We start from the raw sequence: 12,442 nt of genomic DNA on the forward strand, positions 1-12,442 counted from the left end.
GAAACGTGGCTATAGAGTCCTAAAAACCCTGATAGTTTTTGCTATTACTTCGATGAATATGACTTTGAAAAGACTGATATTACATCCTGAGAGTTCGAAGTGTTGCACATCTGATAGTTTGGGTTCTGTGTTCTGTGTTCTGAGAGTGGAGTTGTGTCCCGCAGTCTGCGTTTAATCAATCCAATCTAAAAGCAGCCGCATTTATTAGCTGTGTGATTGATGTGACTTCTCCGATTTTTTTTTTTTTACCAGGTAGATAGTAAATGAGATAGTAAATTATAGTAAAATTATCTGATGTAAGTTTGAGAACCAAACACAGGCTTCTAAACAATAGTTCCTAGATTCTCTTGAAGGAAAATAGTTGCGTTGTCCAGTTATTTTTTCTAATACTCTTTTTGATTAAACATGTTTCCTTACTTATTCTGAAATGACCATAAAAAACAAATATGTTTCTATATTTTGCTATCTTCCAGAGTGTTTGAGTGAAAAAGTTGGTTTTATTTTGCAGCCACAATTCCAAACCACACTGTCAGTATTGAAATGTTTCAAAACTGTGTCTCCTTCCTAAAAAAAAATCATATTGTGCATAAAACGACTGCTTAGGATCATTTCTGTTCTGTTGCAACATGATGGAAAAGTTGTGTTATACTTAAAATTATACACCCTTTAAATCATGACTTATATTCAATCTCATCATTTGTTAAAAGAATGATGGGGCTTTTAGTTTAATTTTTTTTTACATTAGTTTATTTTGTATATTATGTGCAAACAATCGGTTGTTGCTTTTTACATTCTCATGTCTTAACTTTTCCTTCTATAATTCTTACAGTGCTGTGTATAATTTGTATATTACCTAAATTTTATATTTAATAACCTTTTGAAGAAATTGTACTTCTTGGAGTCGTTTTTGTGCTGCATACTCTACATCAAGTTATATTTAGTTTGAAGTAGCAGTACTCTTACTGAAGTAAAACTCTTCCTGTGAGTAAATCTACAGGTGACAAACGCTTCATTCTGACAATATTGAATAATTTGAACATTTATGTCTCTGTCCAGACAGTTGCTTATACAACTTCTCTTGAGTAATTGTTTGGACAACTACTTTGCACTTCTTCTTGAGTAATATTATTTTGAAGTAACATTGCTCTTACTTGAGTACAATTCTTGCCTACGTCTGCATGTGACCCATTGTGCACTTACAAGATGCAATAACAACTCACAATTCACCCCTGAAATTCATGTTTGCTCCTTATTTTTCTCCTTTTCAATGTTTTTCCTCAACAAAATAATAATTTGTAAATGTTGGTCAGCGAAGACGCCATCGACCAATGAATCCACTAAAACGACTAAAGGCCTAAGAACCCAAACATCTATAATCAAACTTGATAGCAACAGTATTATGATTGTGTTCCAGGCCGGTGGAGGAGGAGAGCGAGCCCCCGGGCCGAGGCGTGTTGTCCATGTCTGGTCTCAGTCACGGCGTGATCAGGGTGGACTCAGAGGAGAAGCTGTCAGTGCTCACGCTGCAGGACGTGGGCTCGGTCATGCCTGGAGGTGAGGCCCATTTCAAACACGCAAAATGAAACCAAAATATTGACTTTGAATGAATATATTATGTAATTATCATGTCTTTATTTTTCATCACAAGCAAATGTTTTAGAAGTTAATCTAACGGCATATATGTTCACTTAATAGAAGCAGTTTGAATGGAAGGGTTTGGATTAATGTGATGTTGTAAATATATTGTGTATTATTAATGTACTGAACAATAACTCAATATAGTACCGTAACTACTGTGATAAGCCTAGTTGTACCAGCTTAAAGAATTCTGAGTTTACTGTAAATCAGAAGGGCTTCTAAGGGTGCGTTCACACTCAAAAATAAAACGCATTAGAATTGGGACTAAAGACCAGGACTAAAGACCAGGACTAAAACAGAACTAAAACAGGACTAAAACAGGTCAAAATCAAGTCAACATCAGAAATAAACTGGGCTCAAACAAGGATCAACGCACACCCAGTTTTCTCTGCTAGAAATAGTTATTAATGTAGTTGTCCTGGCTTGGTTTAGATGGTAACTATCTCTGTAATTACTGACCTTTACACATGAAACAAAAACTGGCATAAATTCATAGAATCATCTTCTCTGTCAACACAAAGGAAACGAGGTGAAATTAAGTGGTAACATCATTCATTCAATGACACGCTCACAGTATTATTAATTTTATATTATTTATGTAAGGTCGTGACAAGATCCAAATGTTTGCTTTTATATAAATGCCCAATATTATTTGAGCCCAGTTCTTTACAGTGTACATTCCAAAGGTTTCCATCTATTTCCATTGCAAGAGTTTCACGTCCCAGAAACATAGGGTTGAAGTCAAGAGGGATATTAGTATAGAAAACAATTTTGCAGTGCTGTATTATTCTCAGTCCAATATTTATGGACACCGGACTGGAACACGAACGCTTCCTATTAAATTATGACACGGCAGATAGTCCAGATAGCAACGCCTGTAATATGAATATGAAACACAATAATATGTTCAATTTGTCTGGTAAAATATCTCTCCCCAAGCGTCCTCTACTGATGTGGTCGCTAATGTTTCTGCTGCTGCGGTGTTAAACAATACAGTAAAATAGCCCTTTAGCTTGTAATAAGTGTGTTCTGTGTGTCCAGCTCATATGTGTGCGGTCAAGCCTGAAGGCCTCCCTCTGCTCTGCAAAACGGATGAGATTGGAGAGCTGTGTGTCTGTACAGTGGCCACCGGGACGTCCTACTACGGCCTCTCAGGGATGACCAAGAACACTTTCGAAGTGAGTGATGCCGCTCTGGAATATTTGACCCGAATAATGTTATAAACTATTGTGATTGTGGCATTAGGAGGGAGAAAATGCTGTTGAGTAATAAGTCGATTAGACCAGGACACATTTTTTCATGTTGTAACTAGTGATGTCAAGGTTAATCAATAATTGTGATTATTCAAGTCAAAAACAAAAAATAATCATCGTGACAATATTAAAAGCAAAATTAAGTATTTTTTAATCTGGCTGTTTTTGTCATATTTAACAATTTTTTTTATGTAATACTGGTCACAAACTTGAGGAATGGTGACATGCTAGACAAGGGGAATTAAAGAAAGTTTAAGATTTGACATTTGTTTGGTCACAGTCTTGTTGTTGAAAATGTTTCTCCATTGTATAATCATTCTCCTCCATTTCCCATGATGCCGTGCGCGTGTCAGGTGTTCCCGTTGTCCAGCGCGGGCTCTCCCCTCAGTGACGTTCCCTTCACCAGGACCGGTCTGCTGGGCTTCATCGGTCCGGCCGGCTTCATCTTTGTGGCGGGGAAGATGGACGGGCTCATGGTGGTCGGGGGGCGAAGACACAACGCTGACGACATCGTTGCCACGGCGCTAGCGGTGGAGCCAATGAAGTTTGTTTACAGAGGGAGGTGAGTCATTATCATAGCTAAATTCATGATGCTATATTATACATTGTTTCTCAATCAGAGGGACACGGACTATTGGGCATAGGGTAATTGGAATTATTTCAGATTTGTTTTATTGTCGTGTGTTTTGGTTTTACACTGGCTACATTTACATGGCAAAATCAGATTACTAATTGGATAACCCAATAATTAGATCTGATTTTTTTATCTGCACAAGAGAAAGATTTTCCTTGTCAAACCCTGCACATGTTTGACCAGCCATCAGATGTAACTGCTTTATGCTCCAGATTAGATCATGATCAGCATGTAAACATATCATATTTTATGCTTTAACCAATGTGTTAAAGTTAGATCTGGATTATATTTTCACAAAATTAATTATTTTAGTGTTCTAGTGCTATTTTAGACCAGCTATAGACCAGTTTTAATCTTCTCTATAGCAGTGGCAGCAATGGTAAAGCCAAATATGTTAAATATGTTATAAAAAATAATATAACATCCTCCCAGCAGACAAGGGACGTTGCACTGTGATTCTCAACGCAGCTGATTACGAAGCCAAAGTCCACACCCTCCTCGAGGACACGACCACATACGAGCGCTTGAAAAGAGATCCGACCAGTGGCTACAAGAAGAAAGTGATAGACTGTTTACAAAGGCTGGAAAAAGAGGAAGCGATAGACCGGCCTCTGTATTACAGACTGTATCCTGGTGAAGCCATGCCTTGCATTTATGGCCTTCCAAAAATACACAAAAAGGAGGTTCCACTCAGACCCATAGTGTGCAGCACAGATTCCATCACTTACAATGTGGCCAAGCATTTAACAACTAAATTGGCTCCGCTTGTGGGGAATTCGGTACATCATGTGGAAAACACGCACAACTTTGTGGATAAAGTGAAACATCTCCAACTGGACCCAGATGACCTCATGGTTTCATATGATGTTGTGTCCCTGTTCACCTGCATCCCGACCACTGATGCAGTAGCAGCAGTGAGGATCAGACTGCAGGAAGACACCACCCTACAGGAAAGGACCAAACTGACACCTGAACACATATGTAAACTGTTGGACATCTGTCTGAACACCACTTACTTTCAATTCCGGGGACAATTTTACAGACAGATTCATGGCTGTGCCATGAGCTCGCCCGTCTCTCCCATAGTGGCCAACCTGTACATGGAGCACTTTGAGAAGAAGGCACTGTCCTCATTCTCAGGCATAGCTCCAAAACTGTGGCTCCGCTATGTCGATGATACTTTTGTAACAATTAAGAAACAAGAGCTGGAAACCTTCTCTGATCACATCAATGCTGTGGACCCACATATCAGGTTTACAAGAGAAGACGCTAAGGAGAATCGCTTGGCCTTCCTTGATTGTGCCACGATCAGAGGAGAGGACGGGAAACTCCAAATAGAAGTATATAGGAAACCTACACACACGGACCAGTATCTGCTCTTTGGTTCCAACCACCCACTACAGCACAAGCTGGGGGTGATCAGAACCTTACAACACAGAGCTCAAGGTGTGCCCACCAGCTCAGAGGGCAAGAAGAAAGAGGAAAAACATGTCCGAAATGCCCTCTCAGCCTGTGAGTGAAGAGAACCAAGAAGCAGGACAAAAGGGAAACTGAACAGAGAAGGAAGGGTGTTTCTATCCCTTATGTGTCTGGCCTGTCGGAAAAACTGCAGAGAATTTTTAGACAACACGAAGTCCCTGTTTATTTTAAACCAGGAAACACTTTAAGACAAAAACTGGTTCACCCTAAGGACAAGTTGCCGACTCAAAAACAGAGCAATGTAGTTTATTCGATCCAATGCAGTGAAGAAAGCTGTAAAGAACGTTACATAGGTGAGACGAAACAGCCTCTACACAAGAGGCTTTATCAGCACAGAAGAAATACTAGTTCAGGACCACAGAGCGCCGTGCATCTCCATCTTGAAGCCTCTAATCACTCGTTTGAAGACGGTGAGGTGAAGGTTTTAAGCAGGGAGAAAAGATGGTTTGAAAGAGGAGTCAAGGAAGCTATTTTTGTTAAAAAAGAAAGACCTTCTTTAAACAGAAATGGAGGGCTTAGGTTTAATCTTCCTGTTATCTATAATGGGTTACTGAACCCCTGGAAAGGTAGAGGACCAGGACATTTAGATGCTAATCAGGTACTCAGGGTGGTTGAGCCAGGGTCTCACAAAGACAAAGAGGACTCTAATAGCCCATTAAGATTCTGAATAGGCTAGCTCGGTAGATACAAGGGGGGAGTTTCTGTTGAAACCAACAACTCTTTCTACTTCAGGAAGGCTCCTCCCAATGGGTGGGTCTTACCACAGAACAGTATTAATATCAGAGTTCTCGATCTAAATTCTGTTATTGACAATGACTCTTGGATGAGAGTCGAAACGTCTACTTTTTCAAACTGAGTCCAGATGACTACAACTGAAGCTTTTTCTACTATAAAAAATAATCTAGACCCAGATAGTAATTGATAGAATAAGATAGAATTGAAACTAGTTATTCATTTGAACAAATATTGATTCTGATAAAGAAAATCACATAGGACATAATTTAATATTCTTGAATACTTTTAGAATGGTCTTTATCAGAACCAGGAAAATAATCATGTAATATTGGGGGTAAAGGCTCAAATTGTTTTGAAAATTACTTTTTATTCAATACAAAATTTAGTTTGTATTATCATTGTGACACTGAAGTCTTTGTAGAGTATGGAATATTTTCCTTTGTATTGAAATACATATTGAAATTGAAGTATTGTGACAATACTAACTTGGAGTAAAAAGTATGATATTGACTGTCTAGTTTATTTATATGCAGTGCAATATTTTAAACAACGGTTCATAATTCTACAATTGAAAGGAAGTAAGAGGGAAACATTTTAGCTTTAGTAAACATTCGACCATTATTACCCAAATCCATTAACATGTCTTAGCTGAATACAGCAGTCCTGCCCCGTGCGGCCCTCTGCAGCGGTCAGGGCGCTGGCTGCTTGTTGACTCTGCTCTGTGTGTCCAGGATAGCGGTGTTCTCCATCACCGTGCTCCACGACGAGAGGATCGTGGTGGTGGCAGAGCAGAGACCAGACTCCACTGAAGAGGACAGCTTTCAGTGGATGAGCCGAGTGCTGCAGGTGAGCGCCCGCTTAGCACCAAACTGATGCTGATTGTAAAAGATGGCTGCATAAATCTGTAAATTATTCAGTAATATATTTTCCACATATTACAGTCCAAACCGGCATTGTGAAAATGATCAACATTCTTGCCTCTTGATCATCTTTGTTGAGTTCACACAAGATCATTTTTAATATTCGGGAATAAACACTAAAAGAGGCTAAAATATGCTACAAAAGGTATTTAGGTCTTGACTTTTTCATAACAAAATGTGCCTAGAAACGACTCCATCTCATAGAATTACATAAACATACTTGAAAGAAACTTAGTTATCCATGAAATTGTGTTCTGATATTAAAGGAGACACGTTTTACTTTTTCTGGTACTTTGTAATGGACTATAACATAATAAAAACATAATTTTAAATGTTTTTTCTTTGTAAACCTCACAATTGATCAGTTTAGTATTCGAAACAGCTCCATTGAAACAGGACTTTTCTGAGCACTCCATCCTCAGTTGCAAGACAATACAGGATTATTCAAACATGCAGGAATCAATCAAAATACAACTTTGAGTAAACTAATAACAAGATTAAAAGCTCACATTAAAATTGAGTTTGCATAATACGCCCTCTTTAAGATCATCGTGAGTATTACATTCTTAAGCTCTTAGTTTTTTCAGCGCAATAGAAATGTAGTCAACTTTTAAGGCCTTGTTTTATGGATGTTTGTGTCAGGAAAAATATTATGGTTAGGTACTAGTGCAATACCCTGTGCGGTTTAGCATAAATGGGTAAAAAGCCTTGAAGCGCTGAGTTGCCTTAATATATTCCTGTAAGTCAGTAAATCTTTGTCTGAGCGAGAGACGCCTACGGCTACACCCAGAGACAGTGTTGTTCTAAACAGTCGGAGAATATCATGTCTTCTTTATCCCTGCTCTTTATGCACTGTATCAGAGTGCTTTATGGACTCCTTCACGCTCTGCCCTCTGCCTGGCTTTAATGCACTTTCTCATTTCAGCAGCACCAGGATACAGGCTCCATCTAAACTGGGAACAGATGGAGCTCATAAAGTGCATTTGAAAAAGTACTGCATTTTGTGTTTTGTGTTTTTCATCGTTTTTTTCATAGGAGCAACACTGTAAGATAAGAGACTCCAGTGAAATGTTTCTTTGTTTTTATAACTTTATCTTGGCGAATCATCTCATGATTTCAGTCTATATGTGCTTTCCAAGGCTGTACAGAGTTCTTGGGGGCTTGGAAGGATAAGGATCTGGTTTAACACTATATCGATATGATTATACAACCACGATGACAGACTGGGAATGACACACGAGAACATAAAGACCAGGGCAGATTAGACCAAAATATTGGTAGTAAATCTTTGGCAAGAAGGAACGAATTGGCCAATTACCGGTATACAAAAATCTCTTACATATTAGTTGATATTGATCATCACTAAGTTTGTATGCACGTTAGGAAAACTAGGTACCTGGTTTAGTCCAATTCAAACCAATATTTTTATCGGCAGAGAACTACGATTGAAGTGCCTTGATTTTAACCTCAAAGATCTCATAAAACAGCTGGAAAAGTCCATGTGTAGTGGTGTTCCTGCAGTACCGTCACATCACACTAGGGGCAGACTAGGAGATTCATTCAACTGCACCAGGAAAGAAACAGACAAAATGTCATGCGTTTGGACTTGTACTCATCCGATGAGCAGACATGACAAACTACAGCCCCTCCGGCGCGGACTAGCACGTGATGTTTTGGTTTGTTCAGCTGCGTTTGAAGTGAAAGTAAAAACTACCAGAGCTTGAATGTCACTAACATGTCTGTGCAACATACAACAACAACAGTTCATCTATACTTACCAAAAGTGTGGTTATGTGTGTGGTTACAGTCATTTTTATCCCCAATTATAGCTACAAAGTTTTAGTGCTAATGCTAAGTTACTAGACGCCCCTGAACGTCTCGCAGCCCTTTGCACCTATTCAGTTCTTTTAGCTGCTTTTAACAGCTGGTTTTGGGGCAATGATTACATGAGTTTGGCTGTTTAGCACACTCTGAGTCCTCTGTGCATGTAAATGTAATGACTGATACCAATATATTATTGTCCACACACTAAAATAATGAACGTGTACAGATGCACCAGTTGAGGTGCCCACAGTAACAGGACTTACAGCATTGGGCCCATGGGAGAGATGAGATGTGGACCAGTTTACATAGTCTACCGGATAAGAAATATCCCTAAGCCATGCAACAAGCTGAAATTAGGCCATTTACCGTAGAAAAAGGATCCCCCAGTATATGATATCCTATGTTATTCAAAAGGCTTACATTCTCATATCCTTTCAGTCTGGCCTCAGAACATGTCCCTGTACTTTTTGGATTTCTTATCAGCAGAACAAAGCCGTCTGCATATCACATGTCTACGGTAAACCTTTGCTGGTTTCTATGAGGTTGCGGTAACGCCATAAAAGATGTCTGACTTTTTACCACTTCAGTCTGAGCCTCATATGTTTTTTTTTTCCATTCACGTCAACGTTTGTGAGCTTTCTGTCAGAGAACCCTGTGAAAGAGGCCAGAGCAATGCAGACCAGCTGGGCACATTACCGTGGTGCTCTGTGATGAAAGAGATCGTATTATGACAGGTTTCTGGAGATAGTTACAGTTCATAAGTCAGCTAAGAGTAGTATGAAATCCATGCTAAATTAAGCATGGATATCAAATTGATATACAGTAAATATGTATCATGCAGTGTCCACACAACAAGCATAAAAGAATATTTAGTTGGCAATCAACTTTCCATAATACATTTGGTTAAATTTACTCCTTTAAATAAGCCAACTTTCATTCATACTGGTAATTGTAATTCTAAGAGGAAAAACATTACTTATTCTTTTGTATAGAGTGTGAATTATTGTTGTACGGCCCCATTAGGTCTTTGGACTGTTGAGGGGGCACAGTGCTATTTAACACATAATGAAGAACCATTTTGTATAATAATAATTATGCCAGTTCTATAACATTATTGACATTTCAGTGCATGAACTGGGTAAACTTTAATATAAAACTAAAAACAATATTTCAGTTATTAAAAACATTACAAATGTGTCATATTTGGTATGGGAAGTTCAATTGAAATGTATTTATTTTCACTTGGCACAATACATTATATAATAATAGAGTATAATGGATGTTTACCAACCCTCAGGGGGCTTAACATGTGCTATGTAACCTTCATTCAAAATGCAAAATAAAAGCAGTACAAAAACGTTAAAAAGCAGCACACATCCGGCTTGTCATATGGAAAAGTCGAGTTATTCAGGAGCGTTTTTGAACTGACAGTGAAAGCTCTGTAAATGAGTGCAACCTGCTCCTGCTGCTTTGAGATCCTCTGAAAAGAACTAAACTGAGACTGAGTTGTTCAGGAGTAAAGTGCTCATTATAGAGAACTGTGAACAAATTGAGCACTTTGAAGTTGGTTCACTTGGTAAAGTCAAGACCCTGGCTGGGGGAAACAGAGGCTGAGAGGAGTGTCGACACTAAATATTTTCCAACCTGCTTGTTCCTGGTGTTTGACAAGATTTTGACATTAAAAACCTGCAAAATCCTTCTGGAACTGGTTTGCCGGGCCTGAATAATAGAATAAGCCAAAAGATGAGATCATATGATAAGATAATAACATTTTATAAATGTCCAATTGAATGTAATTTCCATCCTCAGGTCAGCTCCCAAAAGCTATTGCCATTCCTGATTTCTGATCATGTTTGTCTCTCTCTTCAGGCCATCGATGGGATCCACCAGGTTGGCGTGTACTGCCTGGCTCTGGTGCCCTCCAACACCTTGCCTAAGACTCCTCTGGGCGGGATCCATCTGTCTGAGACCAAGCAGCTCTTCCTGGAGGGGGCGCTACACCCGTGTAACGTGCTCATGTGCCCCCACACCTGTGTCACCAACCTGCCCAAACCTCGCCAGAAACAACCAGGTCCGGGGCACTTTAGACAGATAAAAGAAACCGAATAATATGAATTCACTCATTTTAAAGTGACAATTATACTAGGTTATATTTACACAGTCATAAGCAGTTATTGTTATGGTTAAGACAGCGATACAATACATTTTTACATCCCAAATGGTTTGCATACATTTACTTTGTGCCTTTTCAGCTGGGGGGTTCACAGAGATGTTATTTCTTTGCCGAGAATGTTCCTCAGTATTTATTGTGGTTATATTAATGACAGTTTTACCTAAACGTGGTTTTGTGGTGCAGAGATTGGCCCTGCGTCGGTGATGGTGGGGAACCTGGTGTCGGGGAAGAGGATCGCCCAGGCCAGCGGCAGAGACCTGACCCAGATGGAGGACAATGACCAGGCAAGGAAGGTGTGTGTGAGCGAGGGGCCCTGGTCTTCAACGGCACCATTAGCATCATTTACATCATTATGTTACAGTGTGGAGCAGTAGTAGTGTACAATAGACCCTTTAAACATTTCTAAACAAAACTATTCCAAATTTTAGAATAGAGGAGGCAAAAGTGAAGTGGACCATTATGTGGTTTCAATGGAGAAACTGGGATTAAACTCAGAATATCACAAAATATATGACAAATCTGATGGTTTTGGCAACTGAAAATAACACAGATTTTACGTTATTGGTTTATTTAATGAGAAATTAATTTCCAAATAACTTTATACTAAAATTAAACTAAACTTTGATGTGTATCTGTGTAGAATTTTGCTTCTACAACAGTCTAAAATAATAATGTGTTTAATAAAATATCAGTTTTACCCAATACCTATAAGTGATTCTAGAATGCGCAAAATACAGTTCTTCCTTTTGACCAACTGGTATTAGTTTATTTATTATTTTAACCTTTATTTAACCAGGAATGTCCCATTGAGATGACTATTCTCTTATTCAAGGCAGATCAGACACAACATCAACATATTTAGAAAATCTCAAAAATGTGTTCTCTAAAAACAGTTACAAACCACAAATCACATTTCCAAACTTATATTTATACTGCCCTATTATAATCACATATTTTTAGTTTCCAAACCTTTTATAATTGTTCCAGGTTGAGATTGCAGAATATTTAAATGCTGCTTTACCAGTTTATCTGCAAACACTTGATACAGAAAAGTTACACTGAGTCTTGACATTGCTAAGAATACTGTGTCTGTTTTTTTCCCAAAATGAATGTCTAAAAGGTCAATTTACAACTGTTGAACTTAAACATTGCTAATAATAATAATACTAATGGCCCCTAGAACTTGTTATATTACATTCCAAACATCTGTACAATATTCATTTTAGCTGCAACCCATTTGTATTTAATATTATTGTCATATACAATGCCATTGTAAAAAATAATAATTTGTGCAGCCTCATTCTAACAACCTAACTTTGTTTTGCCCTCACTGCATTTAAACCGCTTCATTTCCTTCTCCACATTTTTATATATTTATGCATCTTTTTCTGCTTTCAGTTTCTCATTTACTTACATAATTAGCACAAAAAAACATCCAGTTATCAGCAGTAATCATTGAAAAAATGATTGTCCACATAGTTTCCTGTTTCATGTTTTAATAACAAACATACAAACTTATATATAAAGTGTAAATGTACAGTTAAACCCTAAATATGCCAGTCATATTGGAATTCAAATGTTCGCTTGTTTTTCTCCCCTATAAAATAAGTTTGTTCTGTGTTTTACAGAATAAGTGCTGCTCTTTTAGGAAGTCATTTTTTGAATGTACTGTAGCTACAAGAATCTGGTCACTGTTGAAATATGTGTTGTTATTAAAGCCCAGCTGAAGTTCTATTTGTTGAATCTGAGCTGAGCATGAACAAGGTCACTGATGACTCAAGAGAGA

General features: G+C 38.2%; 1 protein-coding gene across 4 annotated transcripts in view; it reads left to right on the forward strand.

Moving 5' to 3' along the window:
• The window catches only part of LOC140356635 (disco-interacting protein 2 homolog C), a 179,185-nt gene that overhangs the window by 139,304 nt on the left and 27,439 nt on the right, over positions 1 to 12,442 (forward strand). For 2 of the 4 annotated variants that reach the window (XM_072441766.1, XM_072441769.1), the window contains exons 18-23: positions 1,415 to 1,554; positions 2,680 to 2,816; positions 3,245 to 3,453; positions 6,471 to 6,585; positions 10,353 to 10,554; positions 10,840 to 10,949. In XM_072441766.1, the coding sequence (XP_072297867.1) occupies positions 1,415 to 1,554; positions 2,680 to 2,816; positions 3,245 to 3,453; positions 6,471 to 6,585; positions 10,353 to 10,554; positions 10,840 to 10,949 (913 nt within the window). The remainder of the gene's footprint in view (positions 1 to 1,414; positions 1,555 to 2,679; positions 2,817 to 3,244; positions 3,454 to 6,470; positions 6,586 to 10,352; positions 10,555 to 10,839; positions 10,950 to 12,442) is intronic. The other 2 variants (XM_072441768.1, XM_072441770.1) reach the window with 1 other exon arrangement.

This window comes from Eucyclogobius newberryi, unplaced genomic scaffold, assembly GCF_026437365.1.
Source record: "Eucyclogobius newberryi isolate DKJ021-1_F unplaced genomic scaffold, fEucNew1.0.hap1 SCAF_12, whole genome shotgun sequence".
In the NCBI taxonomy this organism is placed as follows: Eukaryota; Metazoa; Chordata; class Actinopteri; order Gobiiformes; family Gobiidae; genus Eucyclogobius; species Eucyclogobius newberryi.